We start from the raw sequence: 25416 nt of genomic DNA on the forward strand, positions 1-25416 counted from the left end.
CGCTCGGGCGCGCGGGGCGGGGAGCCGAGCCGGGCCGGCGGCGGACGGACGGGGCGGGCGCGGGCGGCGCCGAGGACGAGGCCGCGGGAGGGCCGGCCGGCGGGCGAGCGCCGCCGCCGACGCACACGAGGTGAGGGGCGCGGGAGGCGGGCGGCGGGCGCGCCCCCGGGAGAGGGGCGTGGGCGGGCGCGCGCCCGGAGACGTGGGGCTGCTGCGCGCGTGGGAGGGGGCGGGACCCCCGGCTGGTCTGCCGCTTTGTGGCCCCGGGCAGGCGGCGCGGTCCTGGCACAAAGCCCCCGCGCGCGGGTGTGCTGAGCTGGGCGGCGGGGAGGCGGGCGCCGGCTCTTTGTGCCTTTGCATCCGCGGTCTAATCCGAGCAGGTCGGGGAGCGGCGCTGCCTGACAGGCGGGCTCCTATTATGCGGGCCGCCCTGCGCCCGCCGCCGCCCTTCGCGGGGCGTTTCTCCGTGTCCACGACTGCGGCCCCGCGCCGTCCGTGTCGTTTCCCCGGCCCCCTCCCCGCAGGAGGACGGCTGCGCGCGGGCAGGGTAGGGGCAGGCCTGGAGGGGCCGCTCCCCGAGGGCCGGGCCCTGCGGCTGGTGGGCTCGCTGCCCTGCCCCCAGACCTCTCTTCAGCCGGCGGCCGCTTGGCAGGAAGAGAGATGGGCTTGGGGGAGGGGGTCGGCTGGCAGGGGGAGGGGACAGGCTGGCAGAGGGAGGGGGCTGAAGGGCCCCAGCTTGTCACTCTCTGTTTATCTACCGAGATGGTTCATATTCTCACAGGCTTAGCTGGGGTGGAGGGAGGCGGGGATGCCTCTCCCTGGGGGGTAGTGACTTACGGAGAAGAGGGAACGCGGCCAGATAATGCTCGCAGCGGCCCCACCCAGAACAGCGTGGGACTGCCTAGGGAAGGGAGCCCAGTGCGGATCCGGATGGCCCGGAACGGTTTTGAAGTTATTTATCCGTGTTTCTCCTGTTCCCTCCGCCTCCAGTGCCTTTTCTAGTAGGGGTTGCCAAGCACATCTGGAAAGCTAGGTTCCCGGCCCCCCCACCCCGGCAGGAGGAGTGTAACCCGGCGAGGCCACCTCTCTGACATATGTGGTAGGGGGGAGGGGCAGAGCTTTGCCCATAGGAATCCTGTGGCTGTAGATTGTTGACTGATGTGGGGATGGCTGTGCCTCTTGTGCAGGGGGGAGGGGGAGAGCTGGCAGGTAGTGGAGGGGCCTCCAGAGATTCTAGGCTGAACTTGGGGGTGTTCTCCAGGGACCCCCGCTCGAGGGATGGAGCTGGACCTTTCTGGAGCTAGCATTTATTGCTTCCTGGCTCCTGGCTTTACTTCTTTTTCTCCGTTCCCATCTGCCAGCGTCTGGACTCCTGGGCCTTTCAGCAGACATTTTCAGGAGCACAGGCCATGTGGCTGGTCTGTAGCCCGGGCTCAAGGAGCGGGCTTACGCTCAGCAGAGCAGGGTTGCTGGCATGTTCTGAAAAAAAAAAGCAGATGGGCCGGCCTCAGGCTGGCCTCCAGAGACAAAGCTGTGTGGTGAGATTGCTGGTGTAGCGGGCTCTTAGTACCAAAGGGGTGGGGGGAATGGGAGGCTGATACTTGGGGGCTGAACTGAGTCCTTTGCCCTGGAGTAGGTTGCCCTGCCTGTGAGTGAAATCGGTCCTGTGTAGTTGTGCTTATTATGGAAATCTCTAGGTCCATGGGCAGGTAGTAGCCTAGGAAGGCTGGGAGGGGGCTTCCCACCTGCCTGCCTGCCTGCCTTGGGGTCAGTGCGCCCAGGTTGGTCTGCTTCCTGCGGGCCAGTTTTGGGGTGTTGCTGAGTGACCGTCCTCTGGCCAGTTGACTCAAGTGCTGGTGTGCACCCAGGATTTCTTCCTGCAGTGTTTTCCTGCCAGTTGTTGGGACTTATAGATTAGTCTCTCGGCTTTTACAAGCGATTCCTGAAAAGAAAAAAATCTCCCTCTGGTTGCTGGCTCTGCGTAGAGGAAGCCCGAGGGAGCCAGGCCTTTAATTAAAGCAAAACCGAAATGATTGCTGCAGTGGCTGGAAGGAGAGAAGGCAGCGCAGGTGGGGCGGAGGTGATATGCCCTGTCCTGCAGCGAGGTACCTGCTGGGGACAGGTAGGCACCGTCCCATCCTCTCTGCCTGGTCTTGGCCAGCAGCCCAGCCTTCTCCACAAGCTGCAGTCCTGGATTAATCCTCACATAGTGTTTTCTTTCCATAGATCAGATTTCTCATTTTGTTAATAAGCACAGCCTCCGATCCACTTGAAGTCAGCTGTCGTGGACTCAGAGCAACAGGGTTTTGCATTATTGAGCTGACAGGCCTGCTGCCTTCCCGGAGTCCTCATTGTCTGCCAGGGGTGGGGGCGGGGGTGGGGGCAGTGCCTTTGAATCAGCAGCTCGCCCCCGTGGAAGGGCTGGCAGGGCAGTTCTGGAGAGTCGAGGAGTGAAGAAGGAATAAAGTTCAGTTTACCCGGGGGACCTGCCGCCCTGCCCTTTTTGCTTGGCCTGTTGGCCTCTAGCAGTCAGCCCCACCCCACGGCCTGCCTGCCTTGCCCACTGGGGCTGAGGGCCAGTGCCCCCCGGGACTGATCACTAGAGGGTGGGGGCTCTTGTTCCTGGCTCCTTCTGCAGAGAAGAAACCACAAGTCCTGTTCCACCCGTCCTGGCCCTCGGAGCCCGACTGAGGAGGGACTCCTGGGGGCAGCGTGAGGGGCACTGGCCTCAGCACTGTTTACTCTCCGTGTGGCCTTGGACAGGGATTGACTCTTTGAGCCTTAGTGTCCCCGTTTCTAAAATGGGAACAGAGCTAGAGTTCACATTCACGTATCGCTGCTGCCTTCCAGAGCTCAGCCTGGGGAAGACAGACTGGCAAACAGACGATCGGAGGATGGGGTGATAGGGCCGCACCGTGCTGCGGGGAGCACGAGGTGGCGAGGGCGGAGGGTGGGCAGCTTCAGGAGGGGGATTTTAATGGGGAGCGCGCGCAGTTTGGGGAGGGCAGTGCTGGGGAGACAGGAGAACGGCGACAGGAGTGTGGCCCTGCAGATGCTGAGCTGCGAGAAGCTGGCGCAGGAGCACCCGCTGTGTGCTCCTGTGAGTCTCTTTCACAAGCTTTTTATCCGTTCAGCGAAGTTTTTTGAGAACCAATGCAGTGCCCAGCCCGTTTGGCTAGACTAAATCGTACTGTTGCTCAGACGTGCTGCTAAGCGGTCAGCCTTGAGCTGGGATGTAGAAACACTGGGAGATTTCAGGGCTCGCTCTGGGTGCAGCACTCTCACAGACTTGGAGGTCAAGTAACTGGAGGTTAAGTAACGTCCTGGGGCTGCAGGGTAGGCGCCTTTGGTTTTCTGTCTGGAGAGGTCAGAGATCCCATCCTGGCTTCCTCGGTTAGGGGCTTCCAGCCAGCTGGGCCAGTTAGGCTCTGCCTGGCAGCCGGCTGTGCTTCCTGCTGGGAGGGGCCTTGCTTAAGGGTTAGGGACCTGGGCTGGGGGAGGGCTCCAAGCCCCAGAACCCGGTGTGAGCTGGGAGTGGCAAAGCCAGAAAAGCAGGTGGGGGTGGGGTGCGGGTTGCGAGTGGGCCCCCAGCGCGCTCGGTGAGGAAGGGAAAACTGGGTGCCGACTCCAGACCCCAGCGCAGTCCAGGAGGGAAGGCCCGGGGCCCGGGGGCTCTGCTGAGGGAGCACAGTCTGGGAGGGTGTGGCCAGACTGTGGGGAGAGGGACCCTGAGACACTGCCAGGCTCAGAGCCCCGCCTCTGCCTGCCCTGTGTGGGTGGGTGGAGGGGCGGGGGAGCGTGGCCTTGGGGTTAGAGCAGGTCTTGTCGAGGGTCCCCTGCTGCTGAGCGTGTGGCAGGGTGAGTGCCTGTTTCCTGTCGGGGGTCCACCTTCTCTGAGTGTGTGGGTGAAAAGGGTGGGATATGGCAGGGCAGGCGGCTTGGCTCCTGGGGCTCCCGAGGCTCTCCCCTTCCATTCCGTGGGAATTCTGAGGGCCCGTAAGGAAAGGTGGGGCTTGGGCTTGGCTGGGGAGGGGGGCTTCCAGGTGGGCAGTTGACCTCTTGTGGGCCTGGAGGGGCCGCTGGCTCTGGCACGGCTGTGGCCACCGTGCACACTGGCCTCCAGTGGTCCAGGATGCTGCTGCCGCCTCGGGTTTCTCTCCCAGCAGCACCTCGCGGTGGTGGGGGCGACGGGTTCTCAGGTGAATGTGGGGAGGGGCTGCTCCAGTGCCTTGGGCACAGCCCCCCACACACATACACACAGCTGGTTGGAGGTGCTGCTCCTTTCTCCACGCTGGGGTCGCAGCCCCTTGGCCTCTTCCTCAACCTGGTTATAGGCCTTTTAAGGGGCAGGACTGTCCCATGGCCTTTGCAGTTCCCTTGCCTGCGCTGCTTTGGAAGCTAATAGTAAGCTCTTGGTGAATTCTTGTTCACAGAATGAATGAGAAGGGAGAGTAGAGTTGATGGCTGGGAGGGTGGGGCCTGGAGCCTCAGTGTCTGCCCCATGTGGACACAGGGAACTTTCCCTGTGATGAGCATGGGCTCCACACTGACCCCCAGTGTGTGTGCTGTTCCCCTGCTGCCTGGTGGAGGCCTGCCTGGTGGTGCCCTGGTTCTTAACCTCTGCATATCAGGATCACCTGGAGCTGGTGGAGCCCAGCCCGGCCCACCTCTAGGGTGGGCCCAGCCATCTATGCTTCCTAAGGCTTTTGAAATGAATCCAATGTGCAGCCAACTGCTTTAGCAGGAATAAATCTGTGTTGATAATAGAATCAGGGAGTGGTGAGTCCACAAAGACCAGCAGGGGTGGTCACAGACTGCCCAGTGAGGCTGTGCTTACAGAGCGAGCCAGCGGCTTCTCTGTTAGGTACCAGGGTCTTGGAGAAGCATCAGGTGCAGAGGGGGCTCACTCTTTTCATCGTCCCTTTTCCTGGGGTGGCAGTGGGAGGGACCCCAGGCTGGTGAGTACTAAGGGGGCGTCTCCTAGGAGGTCCCCCGGGAACCACCTGCTGCTCTTGACCCCAGGACTCTTGCTCCTGCTTGACTTTAAGGGACTGCCTACCCCGGTCTCTTGGTTGCATTCTTGGGCCCTGGTTGGTCTCTGTGTGCCCAGGCATAGTGACCTTGGAGTTCCTCGTGGTTCCCTAACAAGCCCACTGTGGCTGCAGCTGGGGACCCCTGGGACCTGTGTCCTTCCCCTTCTTTTTCTCTTTGACCTCAGGGTACCTAGGAGAGAGAGATGGGTCCCTGGGGTTATTTATGTGGGTAAGGTGTGTGAGGGAGCTACTGACAGGGGGCCAGGAGGTGGGGTGAGGGCTGGGAGGGGCACTGGAGGTGGGGCTTCAGGTAAGGTATGGCCAGCCCAGCCCAACCTCCTCTGCTGGGACAGAACAATGGGCTGTCTTGGGGCTTAGTTCACGTCTGAGGGCAGCCTGGACACAAGACAGCCCCCGCCTGCTCTGGGCAGCTTACTGCACGAGGGAGGAGAGCAGCAAGGCCCTTGGGCGTGGTGAGGTCTGGAATGGGCCTGGTTGGTGTCCTGGGGGGAGGTGCAGGAAGAGCAACCTGGCCTGGGGCCAGGCAGGAGTGGGACTGAGTGGTCTGGTCTGGGCAGTTGGGGGAGGGGTGGTCCGGGGCAGTCAGGGTGTCCTCCGTCACTGTTTTTGGCCTGCGCACATCTTGGTAGACGGACCCATGGGTTCTCCCTTGAGAGTGAGTAGTCCTGGGGGTGGATTCCTGTCTCAGCTGTTTGGCCTCTTCACCCCGCCCCTCCCTGGGACCCCTTTGGTAGAAAAGGGCTGATGGTTTCTTTCCAGCAGGTGCTCTGGCAGCTCTGCTTGCAAACTGGGAGGAGGATGGTTCCCACAGAGCTTCTGATGGGATGCTGGGGAGGTAGCACAAGAGGGCTGGGCCTTCCCTCTCAGGATCCTAGCTGGGCCTGGTGGGACACACCTGTGCAGTCCCGATTGCCTTCTCAGTCCCTGCTGTGTGAGTGGCCTGGAGAGGTTACGCACTTGGTCTAGAGTCCTTCTGCTGGGATGTGGTGGAGAAAATCTAGGAGTAGGGTAACCACGATGCAACACACGCACGAGGGCGCATTGGACACGCGTGTGGACTCCTGCCACTGAGCAGGGCTTGAGCCTGAGGGCAGCCGGGTTTTCATTTGAGTGGGGGGCAGACGGCTGCCTGAGACAGAGCCCGGGGGTCTGGGTCTGGAGCTGAGAGAGGCCCCTTCCCCAAGCCTCGGGGGCGGAGAGGACCCCTTACGGTCGTGGCACTTCCCTTCTGCCCCTGGAGGCCTGGGCCTGTGCTCCCACTTCCAGGAGGGCCTAGGGGGTGGGGGCAGGGCTGGGCATCCCGGAGCTCAGAACCAGGCTTGGGTCCTCCTTTTGGTGTTCTCTCAGCATAGGGGGCACCGGCTGGGGTCTTCCTCTGGTGTGTGGGGTTGTCTCTTGGCAGAGGGGCCTGGGGGGTCTGGGCGATCCCGGCTGGGCTGCAAGGGGAGGGGCCCTGGGCCACCACCAGCAAGCCGCTGCCATGAGGCTGCAGGTGGGGGGTGGCGCTGGGCGTGGGCTCGGGCTGCCCTGTGGCTGTGGTAGGTGAACTCGAGCCCCAGAGGGGTGCGGGCAGGGGAGGGGATAGTTTCCAAAGTCCCACATTCCATGCATGTTGATGCTGATAAGGGCAGTGGGGCTGGCCTGGTGCCGTGGGCAGGCGGTGCACACCTGCTTCCCAAGACCCCTCCCTGCCTCCACTCTGCCCACTTCTGGGTCTGAGCACCCGGTCCGCAGCCTGCAGGCGCCCGCCTGCTCAGGCAACACTGCTGCCTCTAGTTAGCAGGTCTTGGAGGCCCCACAGTGGTTTCTGCCGGCCCTGCTTCGAAGGGTATTTTTGGAGGCCATTTGAAGTGGCATTTCCTTTCTTTTCTTTGAAATTCCTTACTCTCAGGTGTGGCCCTTTGCCTGGGATTTCAGCATTTGGTGAACAACTGTGATTTTGGGGGAAGAGGACTCTGATGTCAAGTCTGTTTCCTCCAGGTGCCAGACCAGACCTCTCCGTGCCTCATTTTCCTTGCCTGTAAAATGGGTTGGTAGAAATATTTGCGGTAATGGCCATCAGCTGTTCTCAGAGTGGTTTGCAGACCCCTGGGGATTCCCAGGACTCCTCAAAATACTTAGACATTACTGGCCTTTGTCCCCCCATTGACACATCATTGGTGTGAAGACGTGGTGGGCAGCCCTGCCCAAGGTGCACACTGCATGCTCCAGCCCTGGGTGCTCGAGCCAGGACCACTGGTCTTCCTCATGCTGTTCCAGGGAGGCCGTGCAGGTGACCCAGTGGTGAGTCTTGACCCTGGAGGACACACATGTTAAGTGTTCTCTGTGGTGAGCTGGGGAGGACCCGGGGGGTTCTTGTGCCTCAGACCGAAGCAGGACGTCATTCCAGGAACAGCAGTGTCTGCGAGCTGCTTGTTTTCATGGAACGTTAGTTTTACTTGAAAGAAGGGCTGGCAGGCAAGGTGGTTGTTCAGACTTGGAGAATTGGTCAGACCTTTTCTCAAATGAGCAAAGTGAGCCTTACCATGGGAAGGAAAACAGGTGACAGTGTTCCCTGCCAGCCATAGAGCCAGCAGAGGACGGGGACAGTTTTGGGAACCACTGTCCTTCACTGCGAGCCTGACTTGGGACCTCTTGTGATGGAAGCACTTGGGTTTTGGTGTCGTAAAATGAAGTCTGACAACAGTGGGAAGATGTGATTGACTCAGGGGACCACTGTTTTCCGAATGACTAGCGCTCAGTGTTGCAAAATCCTGGGTGGATGTGAGTGCAGGGTAGGCCACTGGATTTTTGTGTAACCAGATATGAATTAGTCATCGATACAATTTCAGAGTCTACACTACAACTTTTAAGAACCTACCACTTGTTGAGTTTAAGTGTAATAACAAGGAAGAATAGCCACCATTATCTGAAAAGGGTAAAATACCCCTCCCTTCTGTCTGTGTGAAGTTGGATTTCTCCACAGACTTCAGTCAGAACCACGCATCCTCACTGGCTGAACGCAGGGCAGATGTGAGGATCCAGCTACATCTGTTCAGCCAGGCGTTAAAGACATTTGCAAAAATGTGAAACAGTGCCACCCTTCTTGTTGATTTTTTTTTTTCTTTTGGGATAGTTTTTTTCCTCTGTAAAAACATCATTTATGTTAACATAAAATGGGTTTATTGTTGATAATTTTAAATCAAGTAAATATTTTTTAAGTTACCAGTTTTTCTAACACAGGAAATAGAACAGTAGCATACAAGCCACCAAAGAGTTCTCTTTTGGGGTCCTTCCTAGTTTTCAAGAATGTGGACAACAGTTTCTGACCGGTGGGCTAGGGCCGGGGCGGCGGGCGGGTGGCCTCCTCCTTTATACCTCCCCTCCCCCCACCCCATCCTGTCCCCTCAGCCCTGCCTCTCCCCTCTGGCATTTGCTCTCCTAGCAAACCTGCGTGGGAGCCTGCTGCGTGGCTGGAGCAGCTGTGGCCGTGAGGCTAGTGGGACGCAAGGTCCCTGGCCCTAGGAGCCTGTTGGGTGGCAGCTGGGCAGCTAGTGCTGACGTTGGGTCGGGGGAGAAGTGCTGGGTGGCTTTGCAGAGGAGGGGGCACTCGGGCGTGACTGGTGGGGGCCGCGTGGAGGGGTGGCCTGGCCCTCTGGAAGCACTCCACGGGCCGGCCCAGGTGTGGACTTTATCCAAGCCCTGGGAGTCCATTGAGAGCTGTAAGCAGGAGAGTGACTTGATGGGATTGGCGTTTGAGGAGAGAGCTAAGGGTTGACAGCTGGGACCGCGGGGGTGGGGAGTACATGCTGGACTTGGACGGTCCTTCAAAGTGGCTCCCATCGGGAGGATTCCCCCAGGTGCAAGGGCTCTGGCTTCTGCTGCTTTCTCTTGGGACTGAGTGACACTTTCTGGGCATGTCCTGTGGGACTGGCCCCCGAAGCCCTGGTTCACACGGTGCTGCCCTGTCCCCGGCCATGTGGCTGCGTGCGGGGGTCCCCTGGGTTGGGAGGGGGTGCTCAACCCCTCCCTGGATCGGTAAGACCCTAGTCTCCACACCGAGCACGTTGGCTCCTTGTGGACCTGGGCTGTGCTGCGGGGTTGCAAGTATGAACCACAAGGTGTGAGTTACGTGTGCACACATCTGGCTGTAAAGAGTGGGGGGGGCGCACCCTTCCCCCCACCCCTGTAAGAAATGGCCCCCACGTCCCGGGCTGCTCCCTGGGCCACTCCTGATGTCACTGCTTTTCCAAATTTGGGGTTAACTGTTGCGAGTGTGTGCCGGTTCCCCGCACTCGTCCGCATTCTTGGACAGCGGGTTTGCTCTCTGTGGACATAGAGCTGGGCACTCATCGTGCTTTTGAGACTCACCCAAGTGCTGGGTGCCACTGTGGTTCCTGCGCCCCGGCCCCCCCTTGGCGTGTTCCAGGGTGGCATTGACCCCACATGTCACCGTGGGGCAGTGTCGGGGTTTCTGTTGTTGCTGCTGCCTCAGTACCCCGGTTTCACCCCCCTCCCCCAGCTCTGCTTCCTCAGGCAGAGAAGAGCCTGTTTATTATTTCTGTCTCTAAACCGGGTTCCTTAATGCCAAACAGCCCTCCCAGCGCCCCCCGGGATGCCGTCTGAAGAAGCTCTGTGAGCACTTTTCTTTGAGTCCTGGGGGCCCCTCTGTCTGACTCCCTTTCTGAGCTCGGCCTCTCCTCTGTTGGGCCCGTCCCGTTACCTGCTGGACAGGTGAGACTTCTTCTCTGTAAGTGCCATCCTGCAGGCGTTTCAGGCGCAGAGCCACAGGTTGAAATGTTTTCCATAGCGGTTCTCTAGTTTTATCCTTAAAAATGGCTTTTTAAAAACTGGTGGGTGCCCAAGGTGTGTCTACTTGATTTTTTTTTTTTCCATTTTGGACTAAAACAACCTGATCCTTGATCTTTGGTTTAGCTCCTTGAGTCCTTGGTCAGAGGCCCTGGGCTTGGGGGTTGGTCCTTCACGCGGGGCAGGGATCCTTCTGTTTGACCCCCGATCCCTGAGGGCCTTGTCCAGCCTGGAGCTCCTGGGGCCATTGTTGGTGCCTTGCTGGCTGCACTTGGAATGTCCTCTCCTCTCCTGAGCATGCCTGTCAGGATTTGAAGACCCCTTCCCTCTTCCTTGGACACTAGGATGGTTAAAAATGTCATCAGGTTGTTGCTGCCTTCAGATGGCAGGCTCAGATCTGCCCCGATAAGAGGTTTTAAGGTGGTCTTTATAGGTGTTCTGTGGGTCCCTGGCTGGACTGTAGGGTTCCCTCCTGTCCTGTCGGTGCCACTTCTTGTCTAGGGATTGTTGTGGTTAGTTGGGGGTTCCGTCAGCTCGCTCATCAGGCCTGGGACAGGCCCTGCTGCCCCTCCTGAAGACTTCTGTGCACCTGTTGAAGCCAAGTACATCGTAGTCATACCTAAGAAGTGTGCCCAGTTGTGAGCAACAGCGCCACGGACTCTTACCAGGTGGACACGCATCCAGTGTCCATCCTGAGAGAAAACAGCAGAACAGAAGGCCCTCGTGTGTCCTTCGAGCCTCCTCCACTCCCCAATCCCTCCCCTCACCCACCCCTGCTTTCCACCTTGACCAGAACTGGCTGTGTCGTCCCTTTCGGGTCTGGCTGCTTTGCTCAGCTGCTTGCTGGAGGCTCCCCATGCAGGCAGCCAGGCCGTGGGATACGGTGACAGTCAGCTCTTCTTGACCCATGCAAGGCACGAGTGCGGGGCTTGGCCTGAGCCCTGGGCCTGCCCACTGCTGGAGGGGCTCCGTACCTGCATGGCTTCTGGGACCCAGGGTTTGCGTGTCTTCCGTCTGGGTCTTTTTAAAGTCTGACCGTTCTCTTTTCTGCCCGGGATGTCCTCTTTCAGTGTCTGGTCAGCTAGTTGAAGCCCGTCATTGCCATCTGGCATCCGGTTTGGGTTTTGTTTTTCTGATTCCAGGGCCAGGCCGTCACAGGCAGGACACAGGGCCTGGGTGCCAGCCACCGGGAGTCTCGGCCGTATGGGTGGACGGGTCAGCTGCCCTTTCTTGGGGAAGGACTCCTATACCCTGAGGTGGTTCTTCCTGGTTTTCAGTCATGAAGTGTCTTCTGGTACGAAGGGATGAGGATAGAAGATGGCAGAGTATTTTTATTTTGTTTTTTAAATATTTGAGAGTCCTTAGTTAGTGTAAGACATAGTGAGCTTCTAGGGTTGGGTTTGAAGTTGTGATGTTGGAGTCTCTGTCCTGGAGGAGCCGTGGACTGGGCAGCTGCTGCTCTGTGACTCCTGAAAGGTATCCCGGGGTAGGTGGGGGACGGTGACTCCTTTGCAGCGGATGGCCCAGGCTCCCTGCACTCTGCCTGCCACCCATGCCCAGAACCTCTTGCCTGCCCACGGCCACTGTCCTGCCTCTAAGACGCCCGCAGTAACGGAGTGCCACCTCGATCTCTCGAGTTCTGGGGCCGCCTCCTTCCTCTTGACCCCCATCACTGAGCATTTACTACCTGCCGAGCGTTGGGCTTTCTGGGGAGTAGAAAGCTTGTAACCCACAGTTCAGTGTGTGTGCAGGTTCTGGTTCTGAGGTCTGGAGTGAGGCCAGACTGTCTGCGTTTCTCAAAACCCTGGGCGAGGGCCTTCTCTGGTGGTCCAGTGGTTAAGGGGCGCAGGTTCGATCCCTAGTTGGGGAACAAAGATCCCACATGCCACGTGGCATGGCCAAATAAACAAATATTTAAAAAAAAAAAAAAACTAAAGAAACAAAAACTCTGGGCGGGGCTTCCCGGGTGGCGCAGTGGTTGAGAGTCCACCTGCCAATGCAGGGGACGTGGGTTCGTGCCCCAGTCCGGGAAGATCCCACATGCCGTGGAGCAGCTAGGCCCGTGAGCCATGGCTGCTGAGCCTGCGCGTCCGGAGTCTGTGCTCCGCAACGGGAGAGGCCACAACAGTGAGAGGCCCGCGTACAGCAAAAAAAAAAAACCAAAAAAACAAAAACAAACAAACAAAACCCTGGGCGATGCTGCCACTGGTCCCTGGACCGTGCCGGACACCCAGCAGGACAAGTAGGAAGTGGGGCTGGGGGCGCAGGAGCCAGCTCGCCAGGGCCTGTCTCCCTGCAGCAGGAGCTCCTTGCTCCTTGCCAGATCGGGATGCTCCCTGTTGGCCGTGCCGCCCCGCCAGCTTCCCACAGGCTCCCTGCCTCCAGCCTCTAGTTCTTTTGCTGCAAGCAAGCCTCTTACCTAGAGCTCAGGCCCCTTCAGGTGGCGATGGGGGGCAGTGCAGTGTGGGCACAGTCTGGAAGTTTTCATAATAGTGGCTGTGCTCTGGGCAACTCTCACCTGCCTCTCCCCAGTTCACCCCCTGTCTCACTGGCTCAACACTCTTGGCCAGACTCAGCCAGGCTGGGGGCCTCCCAGTGTGACCCTGCCCCGCACCCTCCCCGGTGCCAGCCAGCCAGCTGTGCCAGTGCCAGCGGGAGGAATCCAGCTTCAGGTCCCCGGGTCTTCCTGGGAGAGGGAGTAACTGGTGGGTTGTAGGCCAGGGGTGAGGTGAGTGTGCAAGGCTCGCCCTGGAGCCCTGGAGAGCGGGTTTGCGGTTGTGGCCCCGCCAGGCCTCCCCTCGTGGTGCCATGAGCCTCTTGGGTGGGAGTGCACATGTGGGAAGGTGGGGCTGCAGGCATTTAGGGGCAGACTCAGGGAGGTCGAGCTGGGGTGGATGGACCCCACCTCCCGCACTGCTCAGGGACCTGAGGGAGAAGCCCAGCCCCAGGCCCCCATCACCACGTCACCAGCGTGCTGATGGAACTGAGTGTTCATTTCGTAGAAGTCTTGTCTGAAGGAGGGCAGGGCTCTTGGCATTCGTGGAGCCCGTTGCTTTCCAGGAGGATGGTCTGGGAGACGAGCCAGGAGCTGCTGGCCAGCATCCAGGTCTGGCCCTGGGATTACCCGCTGGGCTCGCCCAGAGCAGTGGGTCCCACCCACCACCAACCCATGTCTAGAGGGGCAGGCCAGAGAGGGCACAGCCTGGGTCCCCAAGAGTAGGCCTGCCCCTAGGTGGTGTAGCCCGGGTGAGGCCTGCTGTGAGGTAGGCTGTGGGAGGGGGAGATGAGGGGGAGCTGCAGGCCGAGGCCCTCCTCCTGGCTCCCGTGCCCTGCCCCTGGGAGAAGGAGGTGCAGGTGTCTGTCCCCAGGGTAGGAAAGTCTGGAGTCAGGCCCTGCCACCTGCTTGCTCCTGTGACCTTGGGCAAGTTGCTTAACCCCCAGAACCTGTCCTCTTATCTGGCACTGGCGGTGGAGAGAACACCTCTGAGGCTTCCCCACAGCAGGGTGCCCTCCAACTGGTATGGGGTGAGGAGGACCTGGGGCTGGGGGGGTGGGTTGGGGGCTGGGCCTTAGGCTCTTCTGGATCCTGGGTGCTGGGACCTTCCAGGCCTTCTCGCTCTGCCCTCCAGCTGCCCTCCTGCAGCCTGGGAGGGGCTGGGCCTGCAGGGAGGGGCAGTGCTCACACCTGTCGGGGCCACACCTGGAGCACCAGGTGGCCACAGCAGGGGTCGGCTGGGCCCAGAGTTGGGGGGGCAGTGGATACGTGTGTCTGAGGCCCTCAATGACAGAGTCAGATGTGCTTAAGCCCCTGGGGGCATGGAGGTGGCCTGGTGTCCTTGTGACTCCCACCGCCATTGGAGCCCTAGGTGGGTGCTGGGCAGCCCCTCCCGCTCTCAGCTGGAAGAGTCCTGTGTTCTTCTGTGACTTCTGGCTGTTGTTCTTTGGCCAGAAGGTGGTTAAGGAGCAAGAACAGCCTCCCATTGGGTGCTTTGGGCTGGGCCGGGAGCGAACTTTTCCCCGGGGGACCCAGCATAGCTCTGGGCCTCCTGTGAAAGGTGTGCTCTGGGGAGGGAGGAGGGGTCAGGGTTCCTGGGGACCTGGGTGACGAGGCCTGCCCAAAGAGGGGTGGGGGGCCCCCTTTTCCTGTCTTCACCCTTCTCTCCAGGACCCTCCATCCTGGCTGGGTATGGGCGGGGCAAGTCGTGTCAGCCAGGGTACGTGGGGCTTCTCTGGGGGCTCTTTCCTGCCTAGGGAGATAGGACATTGCAGAGAGGGGCCCACAGTCTCCTGGGAGAATCACCCAAGGGTGAAACCACACCCTGAGCTCAGGCCCCCCTTGTGGGCTGGAGGTAGGCATGGGATGCCCTCCTCTGTCTCCAGAAGGGAGGGGTGCCCGCCGCCAGGCTCCAGGAAGGCAGGGCTGCCTGCCTGTTCCCCAGGGGGTTCCACCTGAAGGCTGAAGGATGGAGCAGCCTGAGGGCCCAGGCTTCCTGGCGCCCAGGCTCTGGGCTCAGTGGGTGTCCAGGCTAAGTTGGGGTGGCTCATGTCGGAATTGGGGTTGGAGCCGTTTTCCTTGGCTTCCTGCTTAAACAAGGGCTACTTTAATGTGGAGATCTCCTTTCATGGCCTCCTGCCCTCTGTGGGTTCCAGGAGGGGAGACCTCCCCACGAGCCCTGAGCCCATGTGGACCACCTGACGTGGGTGGGGCCTTGTCTTGCCTGGGATCCCTGCGCAGCTGTAGGGGCTGGCCTTGGGCATGTGCTCTGTAGGCCCCGGGCCTGTCCTCGGTGTGTGTGGGGTCAGGGGCCGGGCGGGGGCCAGCCGGGCCTGTCTCCCTGGCTTTTCTGAGGCCTGAGCCTGGAGGGAAGAAGAGGAAATGAGATCTCAGTCAGGACCTGTCCTGCGTCACCATGTAGCAGCCCTATTGGGGAGGTGGGTTCTGGCCGTCCTGTGAACAGACCTGGGAAGGTGATCCAGGCCCCTCTGTTCACAAGAGAGCAGAGCTGCCCCCTCTCCCACTTCCTTGCCGGGGTCAGGGTCAGCCCATCTGGGGACAACCACGCACCCATCTGACTGACCTGTCCCACTGCCCAAGATCCTGGGCATTCTGGAGCCAGTGCTCCGGGTGGGCAGTGTGGCTGCACTGGGCGTGGGATCGTTGGGGCTGATAGGCACGCTGCTGGGCCTGCTGCCAGGTGGCTGCTGGGTGCCAGGAGCTGGGGCCAGGCGGCAGCCTCATTCCAGCCCATGGTGGGCTCCTGCCAGGGCTGGGCACCAGCCCCGTACCCAGTGGGCATCCCGCTGCCAGCTTACCTGGACAGCCCCACAGTGCTGTTTCTAGCCCTCTCTCCCCTGCTGCTGTGGGCTCTCCAGGGTGGGCGCTTGCTGCTCCCACACCCGCCGTTGAGCCGGAGGGCAGAGGCCTCTGGGAGGGAAGGAGCAACACTTTCTAGGGGTCCTGGCCCTCACCTGTGGTGAGGTGTGTTCTCGCTTATGGACACGATGTAGGCCCACGCTCGGCCCAGCCTGGGGTGGCCGGCAGGCGGGGCGGCTTCCTGGTGGATGTGCACTCCCAGCAGGCAGCTCTGTGCGACACCCTCACCCCCTACCCCTGCCCGGTGGAGGGCACAGCCTGCTTTGCCCAGTCCTACTGGGCCTCCCCGCGGGTAGGTCAGGCTCGAGGGCAGTCACTTGGTCAGTCGCTGGGCCTTGCCCAGGCTGCAGTGACCAGGCTGGTCGACCTGATCTCCAACAAGGGCGAGGAAACCCCAGTTGCAGGGTCTAGCCCAGGCTGAGGCGGAGGCTGCTGGGTGGGCATTGTGCCTGGGCAGGGCTTGGGTTGTCCTCGGGTCTGGTGGGGTTCCTGATGTGGCTTCCCATCCTTTCTCCTGGGCCGCTCTCACTGGCGGTGGCATTGCGGTGGTCTCCGCCCCCCTCCCCAGGCAGGGTTTGGCTCCATCTCTGGCCTCTCTTGGCCAGGAGCCTGATGAGGGGCCCAGGCTGCCCTCGGGGAAACGTGGACGCTCTTAGGCTGCTGGACCTACAGAGCTGGTTCTCCTGCCCTCTGGGCTGACCGTGCCCCCTCCCCCCAGCAACCCCCGCAAGAGGGGAGCTGTGCTTGGGGCCGAGAGACAGCTGGCAGGCTGGAGCCGAGGCCTCCCGGCCACCCTGCACCCCGGGTCTGGTCACATTCCTGAGGGACCTGCTGAGCCTCCCTGGCCCTGGGGGCGGGGGAAGGGCAGGCAGGGATGGGCTCCGGGCTGCTGCAGGCCTCCTCCCCCACCCCTGGCTCCATTCCAAGGGCGCCCAGGCCTGCTGGAGTGAGGAACAAGGAGCTGGAGCCTCAGGACCCCCTCCCGCAGGACCCAAAGCTCTGGGGGGGGGCAGGTGGAGCCCACCCACATCTGGCAGCAGCTGCCAGCGGCCTTGGCGGGCTGGTATTGAAAGGGCGAGCCTGCAAACGCCATGTGGTCAGGCTGGGCTGGGCAGGAGGGGGCTGGGCGCTCTGGGCGGGGGGGGGGGGGGGGGGGGCGGTGTGCAGTGGGGAGAGCAGACCCGGAGGGAAGGGAAGGAGCAGGAGAGCCAGAAGCGGTTGAGACTGGTTCTTATAAATAGCCCGTTGCACCAGCGCCTCCAATTTTGACCTTTTGTTATGTAAATGTGGCCAGCCTGGAAAGGGCCTTGCCCAGGCCTCCTGCCACCACGCCTGCCCGCCCTCCAGGAATTGTGTGCCTGCCACCAGCTCCCCCAGATCTAGGTGGCCCTTGGAGTATCCTAAATCTGTGGGGGTGGGTGGGAGGAGGGTGCAGGCGAGCTCCCCAAACCTGCGTTCTTCCTGCCACGGGGACTGACTCTGGGCACTGTGACCACTGTCTCTTGCCCAGCTGTCTGGGCGTCCCAGCCAGAGAGACCCCCAGACCTTCCTGGGAGCAAGGGCCCCCAGCATCTCCCCCCTCCCCTTGCTGATGCCTTTGTGGGTGACCATGTCTGTCTGTCTTCCCTTCCCCAGGTGACCAGGCATTGATGCACCCCCAGGGAGGCCACGTGCTCAAGGAGGCCACCCCCGCTGGCTGCTGCTCACATGGTTTCTGGGCCCCTGGCACTCCGGTAGGTCAGGGAAGGGGAGCTGGGGGCGGGGGCGGCAGAGGGAGGACGTTTTCTCCTCCTCCTGGGGACTCTGGGCAGCCTGCAGCTCTCAGCCTGTGTCCTGGCCTGCAGTCCTTTGTGTGCGGGCAGCGCTGGCAGCATAGAGGGGAGGCTGGGGCTTGGGGAGGAGGGCTGCTGTGGACTCACTGGCTCTCGGAGGCCAGGACCTCCTGCCCTCGGCTAGTCCCCTTGCCAGTTGTCCTGGGTGCTGGGGCTAGGTGTCCAGGCCAGTGTGGAGGCCGCGCCTTGGGCTCTTTGTCCCTGCCTGGCTGGCTCGGGGGCAGGGAGTGGCGGAGGGCTGGTTTCTGCGTGATCTGGGCTCCAGCCTCTGAACAGCCTGACAAGGCCGAGCTGGCCTGAGGTGCTTGCTGCCTCCTGCTGTCAGGCCCTGAGTGACGGCCCACGTGGTCATTGGGCTCTCGAAGTCTTCCTTGGGGGCACAGGATCATGGGGGGTTTTCCTCTGTCTTTGTAAACAAGGGCAGGTACGGGCCAGTGGGAGGAAGGCAGGTAGGTGCAACCTCTCCGGGCTCTGTCCTGAGGGAGACAGGGCTGGGCGCCTGGTAGGAGCTGATCCCAGTTCGGGGAGGCTCAGAGCAGTCAGTTCCTCTCTGAGGTTGGGCCGTGAGCAGAAGAACATGAAACCTCCGTGTCGGCCTCACGGCTCAGAGCACCTGTGGGAGGGCACAAGCTCCTGAGTGGCTAGATGGGTGGGGAGCCACAGCCTTGCACCGTGGCCCTGCTGCCCAGTGGGGTGGGTGCATGATTGGGGCACGCTGCTCCCAGAGACCCCTGTGCACACTGCCACACAGCCACCACAGAGTTCCTCTGCATGTGTTTTCCTCAGTGACATCAGTTAGCATCTGTGCCAGTCTGGCGAGTTTCCCAGGCTCAGACAGCACTGCCTGCCCTGCCCAGAAAGTCCCTGGGGCCCAGCGGTGCCAAGGCTTGGCCAGGCTGCCTTTCCTTCTCGGCACCTGGAGGCCCAGGCAGGGGGTAGGGGGGATGGGTGCTCAGTGCCTGTGGTGGAGCAAGGCCTTGTGGGGTGGGGGCGGCAGCTGGGCTGCAGTGTCACGTGATGCTGGTAAACCTCAGAGTTTGGGAAGCCTCTAGGGTTGTTGGAGAGAGACCCAGCCTAGAGCAGAGGTCGCAGACCAGAGGCTGCATGTTTGATCTGGCCCACGTGGTATTTAAGGAAAAAGAACCTTCATTTTGCATGGGGTGATTTCACCTGAAAACCTGGATTTCTGGCTTGTCTCGAAAGCTGGGAAGCTGCATGCCCACGTGAGAAGTCCAACCACCCAGCACCTCATAGACCCCTGCCTTTGGGTCCCATCTGGCACGTGGTTGGCTTCCTTTATTGCGGAGATGATACCTTGGGCCAAGTTCAAATCCCAGTTTGGTTGCCTCTCACCATGTGCCCTTCGTTGTCCTCTGTGTTTTCAAGTCTGCAGATGGGCTGGTGCCGCCCCCCTTCTCAGGCAGCCTGGGTGGCATGAGTTCCCTGCCCAGGTGCCGGGCCCCAGGAGGGTCCCCCGCTGATGCACGCGCGTACCTGTTCTTGCCCGCAGGTGGTGCGTGTGGGCAGGGCGTGGGGACATGGGGCCCGACATGGAGCTGCCCAGCCACTCGAAGCAGCTCCTGCTGCAGCTGAACCAGCAGCGGACCAAGGGCTTCCTGTGTGACGTCATCATCATGGTGGAGAACTCCATCTTCCGGGCCCACAAGAACGTGCTGGCCGCCAGCAGCATCTACTTCAAGTCCCTGGTCCTGCACGACAACCTCATCAACCTGGACACGGACATGGTCAGCTCCACGGTGTTCCAGCAGATCCTGGACTTCATCTACACCGGCAAGCTGCTGCCCAGTGACCAGCCAGCCGAGCCCAACTTCAGCACGCTCCTCACCGCCGCCAGCTACCTCCAGCTGCCCGAGTTGGCAGCCCTCTGCCGGCGCAAGCTCAAGAGAGCTGGCAAGCCCTTTGGCTCCGGGCGGGGTGGGGCTGGCCTGGGGCGGCCCCCCCGCAGCCAGCGGCTGTCCACGGCCTCTGTCATCCAGGCCCGGTATCCAGGGCTCGTGGATGGGCGCAAGGGGGCCCACACCCCCCAGGAGCTCCCCCAGGCCAAAGGCTCCGATGAGGAGCTCTTCCTGGGCGGCTCCAGCCAGGAGAGCGCGCACGGCCTGGGCCGGCCGGTCTGTCCAGCCAGCGGGGAGGCCGGCCTGGGTGGCTGCAGCACCAATGGCAGCGGCGGGGGCTGCGAGCAGGAGCTGGGCCTGGACTTGTCCAAGAAGAGCCCCCCGCTGCCCCCCGCCACCCCCGGGCCCCCCCTCACCCCTGACGACCCAGCCCAGCTGAGCGACAGTCAGCAAGGCTCACCCCTCTCAGCCTCCGCCCCTCCCGTCGCCAACAGTGCCTCTTACGCCGAGCTGGGGGCCACCCCCAGTGAGCCCATGGATCTGGAGGGGGCCGAGGACAACCACTTGAGCCTATTGGAGGGGCCGGGCGGGCAGCCCCCCCGCAAGAGCCTCCGGCACTCGGCCCGCAAGAAAGAGTGGGCCAAGAAGGAGCCCGTGGCCGCCTCCCCCTTTGAGCGGAGGGAAGCGGCGCCGAAGGGCCCCTGCCCAGGGGAGGAGGCTGAAGGGCTCGGGGACAGGGTTCCCAACGGCATCCTGGCCAGCAATGCGGTGGCGGGCGGGCCCTACGGGGAGCCCTCATACCCCTGCAAGGAGGAGGAGGAGAACGGCAAAGATGGGAGTGAGGACAGCGGGCAAAGCGGGAGCGAGGGCGGCAGCGGCCACGCCGGCGCCCACTACATGTACCGGCAGGAGGGCTATGAGACGGTGTCCTACGGGGACAACCTGTATGTGTGCATCCCCTGCGCCAAGGGCTTTCCCAGCTCCGAGCAGCTCAACGCGCACGTGGAGACGCACACGGAGGAGGAGCTCTTCATCAAGGAGGAGGGTGCCTATGAGACGGGCAGCGGGGGCGCCGAGGAGGAGGCCGAGGACCTGTCGGCGCCCAGTGCGGCCTACGCAGCCGAGCCCCGGCCCTTCAAGTGCTCGGTTTGCGAGAAGACCTACAAGGACCCGGCCACTCTGCGGCAGCACGAGAAGACTCACTGGCTGACGCGGCCCTTCCCCTGCAACATCTGCGGCAAGATGTTCACGCAGCGTGGCACCATGACGCGCCACATGCGCAGCCACCTGGGCCTGAAGCCCTTTGCCTGTGACGAGTGCGGCATGCGCTTCACCCGCCAGTACCGCCTCACTGAGCACATGCGCGTGCACTCGGGCGAGAAGCCCTACGAGTGCCAGCTGTGCGGGGGCAAGTTTACGCAGCAGCGCAACCTCATCAGCCACCTGCGCATGCACACCTCCCCCTCCTAGAAGCCAAAGACCCTTGTTGGCCTGCGGGCGCCCAGGAAAGCAGGGGCACAGTGGCCGGGCCCCGGGTGTGGGGCGGTTCCTGGTGCAGCCCCCCCCCCCGCCCCCCAGAGCTTTAATTCACAGTCTGTACCAAGGGGAGAAGCGGGCAGCCAGCACCCAGCCTCCGTGCATGTGGCTGCTGCGCCGTCTGCCTCCTGATCCTGCCCGGCCCAGTTCCCCGTGAGGGCCACGGCAGGGCCTGCGGGAGTGGGTCACGGGGGGTGTCCCGCAGGCCGGGTTGGAGCAGGGGGAGTGGGGGCCTCCCTCCACGCTGCGGGGAGCAGGGCTGCCACGGCCGGGGTGTCTGTGCTGCCAGCCTGGCTCTGCGGGGAGCGGTGCCAGAGGGAGGGGACATCACCCTCCCTCCTCGAGCCAGGGGTCACCGCTCACTGGTGCTGGGACAGTCAGGGGCCCCCACCGCCTACCTCTCCACAACTAAAGAGCCCTCTGGGCCTGTGTGGCTGTTATTCCTACTGATCTGTTCCTTTTTTCTTTTTTAATTTTGTTTTTTAAACCAAAACCAACAAGAGTTTATTTTCCTTCCAGCCCCTCGGGGCTGAGCCTGGGTCTGCAGACTGAATGTACCGGGGCAGCCACCCCCCGCCCCCACCCCCACCCCGCCCGACTGTGGGCTGGGCGCCCACCCTCCAGGCCCCAGAAGCCCTTGGCCAAAGGCTTCCCTGGGCCCCGAGCCCTGCCTCGGCTGCCTCAGGAGAGAGAGTGCTTTTCCCATAGTTTCTGAGGAATATTCTTTGTTTAGAGGTACTTGTTTTTTATTAAGAGAAAACCCCGTGTAACGTGTATGTGAATGTTGGAACTGGAAGGTCTGGGGTTGGTGGGGGGCGGGGGGAGGCTGGCCGCGGTGCCAGGACGTTGGTACGCGTTTCCATTTTCTCCGTGTGTGTGGTGTGCGCGGTACGTGTGGACTCATGTCGCGTTTCCTTCCTTCCTTGCCCATCAAGGTGGAGAGACTTCTGACCTTTTGCTACCTCTTGAATTCGTGAGAACAGGACATTGGTTGGTGATGGCAGTTGTGGCCGTGACGCTTGTGTTTTCCTTCTGTCACCCTCCTGGGCCCCCCGCCTGTGCCCCCTCTCAGAAGGGGCACCTGTACTTCCTCTGTGCGCCTGTGGCCAGCTGGCCACCCTGAAGGTGTTCTGAGTGTGCTGCTGGGCGTCAGGGAGCCCGAGCTGCCTCTCATCTGGGCCTGAGTGGGAGTATGGGTGCTCCAGCCCCTGGGGAGCCCCTGGTACAGGACCAGGTGCCGGGAGACAGGAACCACACGGTGGGACAAGTTCCTGGAGGCTTCCGGCCAGGCCAGGATGGGGCGGAAGTGAGCCCCCCCCATCCTGTCCCTTGGGCCTGCAAGAGCCTGACCTCGGGAAAGCAGCAGCCCCTACCTGACCAGTGCGGAGGGGCTGACCACAGGGATGTGTATATCTTCTCCCCCCACCCCCTCCCCGGCAGGGTGGATACCTGCTCTGCTTTGGCATCTCTGGGCGGCCTGGGGAGAGGCTGGCTGCCACCCATGGGCTCAGCCCTGAATCCCACCCTACGCTCACCTCTCGCCTTGGGCTCTCCGCCAGCCTCAGACACCTCCATGGGCCTAGAGCCATGCTCACAAGGCCAGGCCAAGGTCGAGAGGTCGGCACCACTGTCCTCAGCCTACTGCAGCCACAGGGCTGGACCAGCGGCTTTATCTTCTTCGTTTTGCTTCATGTTTTCATTTCTTTTTTTTTTTTTCTACTTTAAGTTCAGACCAAAAAATTCCGGAGTCATCCCCTACCCCCACCCTCCACCCCTCCAGAGACCCTCCAGCTGAAACCAGAGCCTGAGTTCAGGGACCTGAGTGGTGGGTGTTGGGAGTGAGGGCATGCAGGCCACGTGGGGCCCTGCTGAGCCCTTGGGGTACCCCCGGCCTCGGGCTGCTCCTCTCCCCTCTGGGGACTTGTGTTCCAGCAAGTCAGGCGGGCCCCCTCCAGCGCCTCTGCTCTCCCGACCCCCCTATTCCGTCAGCACTTAAGCCACACGACAGAAGTCTGTAGCGGGAGCTGCACACACGCCCCTGGGCGTGGCCCCCGGTGAAGCAGGTGGTTCATGGCAGAGCTTCAGGGACTGGGCGCAGAGGCCCTCACTCGACGACCTTCGTGCGACGTAGTATTGTACCCACCTGAGTATTGTATCATATATCGAGCCTTCTCTGTATTTTAACAAGAAAGCAAAACACTAGTTTCCTATTTAAGACTTTAAGGGTTTGTGGGGCGGGCGGGGTTAACACGACACTTGGTTTTGTTTTCCTTTTCCTTTGGTTTCATGTGGAATGCGTGCTCGTGAGTGTGTGCATGGACGTGTGTTAGAGCCTCACCAGGAGATTAGGCTGTTGGAGGCCAAGGGCGGCTTACAGTTCTCTGCTTTAGTCACTTAATTCCTGAATGTTTCGGAGAAACAGGAAACAGAAAATAGCAGATGTCATGTAGGAAAGAGGATAAACAACAACAAAAAAAAAAGAAAAAAAAAAAGCTCACACCCAAATTCACGAAACCTATTTTTTAAACCAAAGCACATTTTGAATGCGTATGGAACCTCAATGGGCTCAGAAAAAAGATACTAATATATTTATCTCATTGTTTACATAAACTTTTACAGTTTCAGACCTCAGCAGATAAAAGGCCAGTCCCAGTGAACCCCACCTTCCGCCGGAGCCCCTTCTGAGTAGGCCCTGGAATGGCTCACGGGCAGAGGGGCCACCGTGGGGCCGGGGCGGGCATGGAGGCCCCTGAGCCCTCCTCCCAGCCCGGGCCTCTCCCAGCCCAGCTGGCACCAAAGAGCTTGGGCCCGTGCTGACCCGCCCCCCAGGCCTCCTGGCTAGACCGTGGTGGTCCTGCCAGCTAGCACAGCAGGGGTGGCTGTCAGTTCTGGCCACAGGACCTGAGCCTGGGCTTGGGCCCTGGGATGGAGGTGCGCCCCCATCCCGCTGCTCTGCCTGCGACCCTCGGGTGGGTTGATGTGAGGGTCCCTCTCAAGCCAAAAAGCCAGGACCTTTGCACAGCTCCGTCGACTCCAGCGGGTCCCCACCCCCTGGGGACCCCCACCTCCACCCCGGCAGTGGGAGGGGCTCACTGGGCCGGTCCTTACCTACACAGACGGTGCAAACACTCTGAACAGTGTTGTTTTTGTATCAATATGTTTGTGCAGTGATGAATGTATTTATTTCTCAGACTTGGGGCGAGCGAGCGGTAGACCCGGGCTCCACCACCGCACGCTCCCGCCAGACCGAGCCCACCACCGGGGCTCCTCCAGGATTGCAAAAAAGGTAAAGAAGAAAAGATGAACCTTTAAGCAAATACGAATCTCAGAGACTCGCAGCATAGCCATACACCTCAGCCTGTGAAACGAACAATTTGGACCCAGATGGACTTTCAGAACCTCACACAGCCGTGTGTGTTACCGTTGGTCGCCACTTGGGGGCTCTGGGCTGTCCGCCGCTCCCGCCCCCACACCCACCCGTCAGTATTCACTGGACTGGCCGTGTGCAGGAGTGCGATCGGGGCGGGCTGGCTGGGCAGGCGGACCCCAGCCGCCCTCCCCGCGGCCGTCCTGAGTCGGGGTGAGGCCTGGGCAGCCGGGAGGGCAGGGATCAGGGCAGAGGCCGCATCCGTCCCGTCCCCTTGGCTTTTGGGGGCGAAAGCAGAGGCGCCAGGCCTCAGAACAGACCAGGGATCCCAGCCCTACCGGCCCCCTGCAGGGACCAAGGCCCTCGCTATTCCCCAGAGCCAGGTTAGGCATCATTGAACCTGTGAACCCGATGCCAGGAAGGGGTGGTGGAGCGGTGCCTGACCAGAGCCTCAGTCTGACATTCCAAATCAGGGGGTGGGTGTACGCTGTGGGAATTGAGGCTGCCCGGGACCCCCTGCCTAGGACCACCCATCCCCCACCGGGCTTGTCACCCCACTTTAATTTTCTACCGGGAACCCCTCCCCCTACCTCACCTTGCTATTTATTGCTGTAATTTATTGACCTCAAATATGCTGCATAACAGACCTCACTCAGGGCAGAGAGGATCCCCAGGGCTCCCCCCCTCCACTTGGCGGGGCCCCGTGGGGCCAGGTGCTGAGGGGAACCTCTCTGTCCCCCACCCATCACTTGCTTTCCCCCTCCCCCGTTGGGGGACCCCAGGTTGGGCACTGGCCCATTCACAAATACCTCGAGGGGGAGGGGGAGGGATGGGGTTATAGCTGTTTTGTTTAACGGGAACTGGAAGAGGGATCATGTCCTGCTACGCGCCCTTCCCAGGAAGGGGGGACCACGATCGCACTCCTGTACTGGCCACCGCCACTGTCAGTCATCACACTGAGTTCACTTCCCTCGAGAATTTGGATAAATTCAGGTCAGAGCTGCAGGTATGCAACCCTCAAGTGTCAAAGCAGTTCACCGATCTCTCCATTCAGAAGCGTGCAGTCTTAATGTACAGTGATGAGAAACTGTTATTTTATGATCTTTTCATTAAAAGCTTGATTGAAAACTTGTGTGAGGCCTCTGTTCTCTGGCTGTTCTCTTGCTAAATGAGAAACTGCTTTCCTTCCTCTGTCCAGCGCTTCCAGGACCTGGGAGGGTGGGAGCTGGGGTGGGCATCATCCTGCCCCAGGCCTAAGGGTGGGTTTCAGAGGGGCCTAGGCCCTCGGTGGCATGTGTCTGTCTGGAGTTGGCAGTTGGGTCAGCATCCTTTCTGGCAGTGTTGGCCAAAGCTGGCCGAGGCAGTGTGGGAGGCAGGGTGTGTGTGGATGGGGTGTGGACCCGGTGGCCTGGGTGAGAGGAGGTCTGGCCCATGCCTAGGACCATGCATTGGAACAGCAGGATCGGGCCGGGGCAGGGGGTGCTCATTACTGCAAACTGCTCCCTCCTGCCACTTGGTCTTGGGGTGGGATGGGTGGGAGCCGGGAAGGGGGATAATCTTAAGTCTCTAGGGTCGGGGACAGTAGACCCCATTCACTGGAGGACTGTCC

The 25416-nt window shown here is 61.2% G+C and overlaps 1 protein-coding gene across 1 annotated transcript; it reads left to right on the forward strand.

Annotated features, from left to right (window-relative positions):
- Positions 1-37: 37 nt before the first annotated feature.
- HIC2 (HIC ZBTB transcriptional repressor 2) lies at positions 38-24919 on the forward strand. Its single transcript, XM_082641287.1, has 3 exons — positions 38-130; positions 16852-16949; positions 18559-24919. The coding sequence occupies exons 2-3, from the start codon at positions 16924-16926 to the stop codon at positions 20372-20374; spliced, it is 1842 nt and encodes a 613-aa protein (XP_082497413.1). The 5' UTR covers positions 38-130; positions 16852-16923; the 3' UTR covers positions 20375-24919.
- The last annotated feature ends 497 nt before the right edge of the window (positions 24920-25416 follow it).

The sequence above is a fragment of the Mesoplodon mirus genome (assembly GCF_964341445.2).
Source record: "Mesoplodon mirus genome assembly, chromosome: 13".
NCBI lineage: Eukaryota > Metazoa > Chordata > Mammalia > Artiodactyla > Ziphiidae > Mesoplodon > Mesoplodon mirus.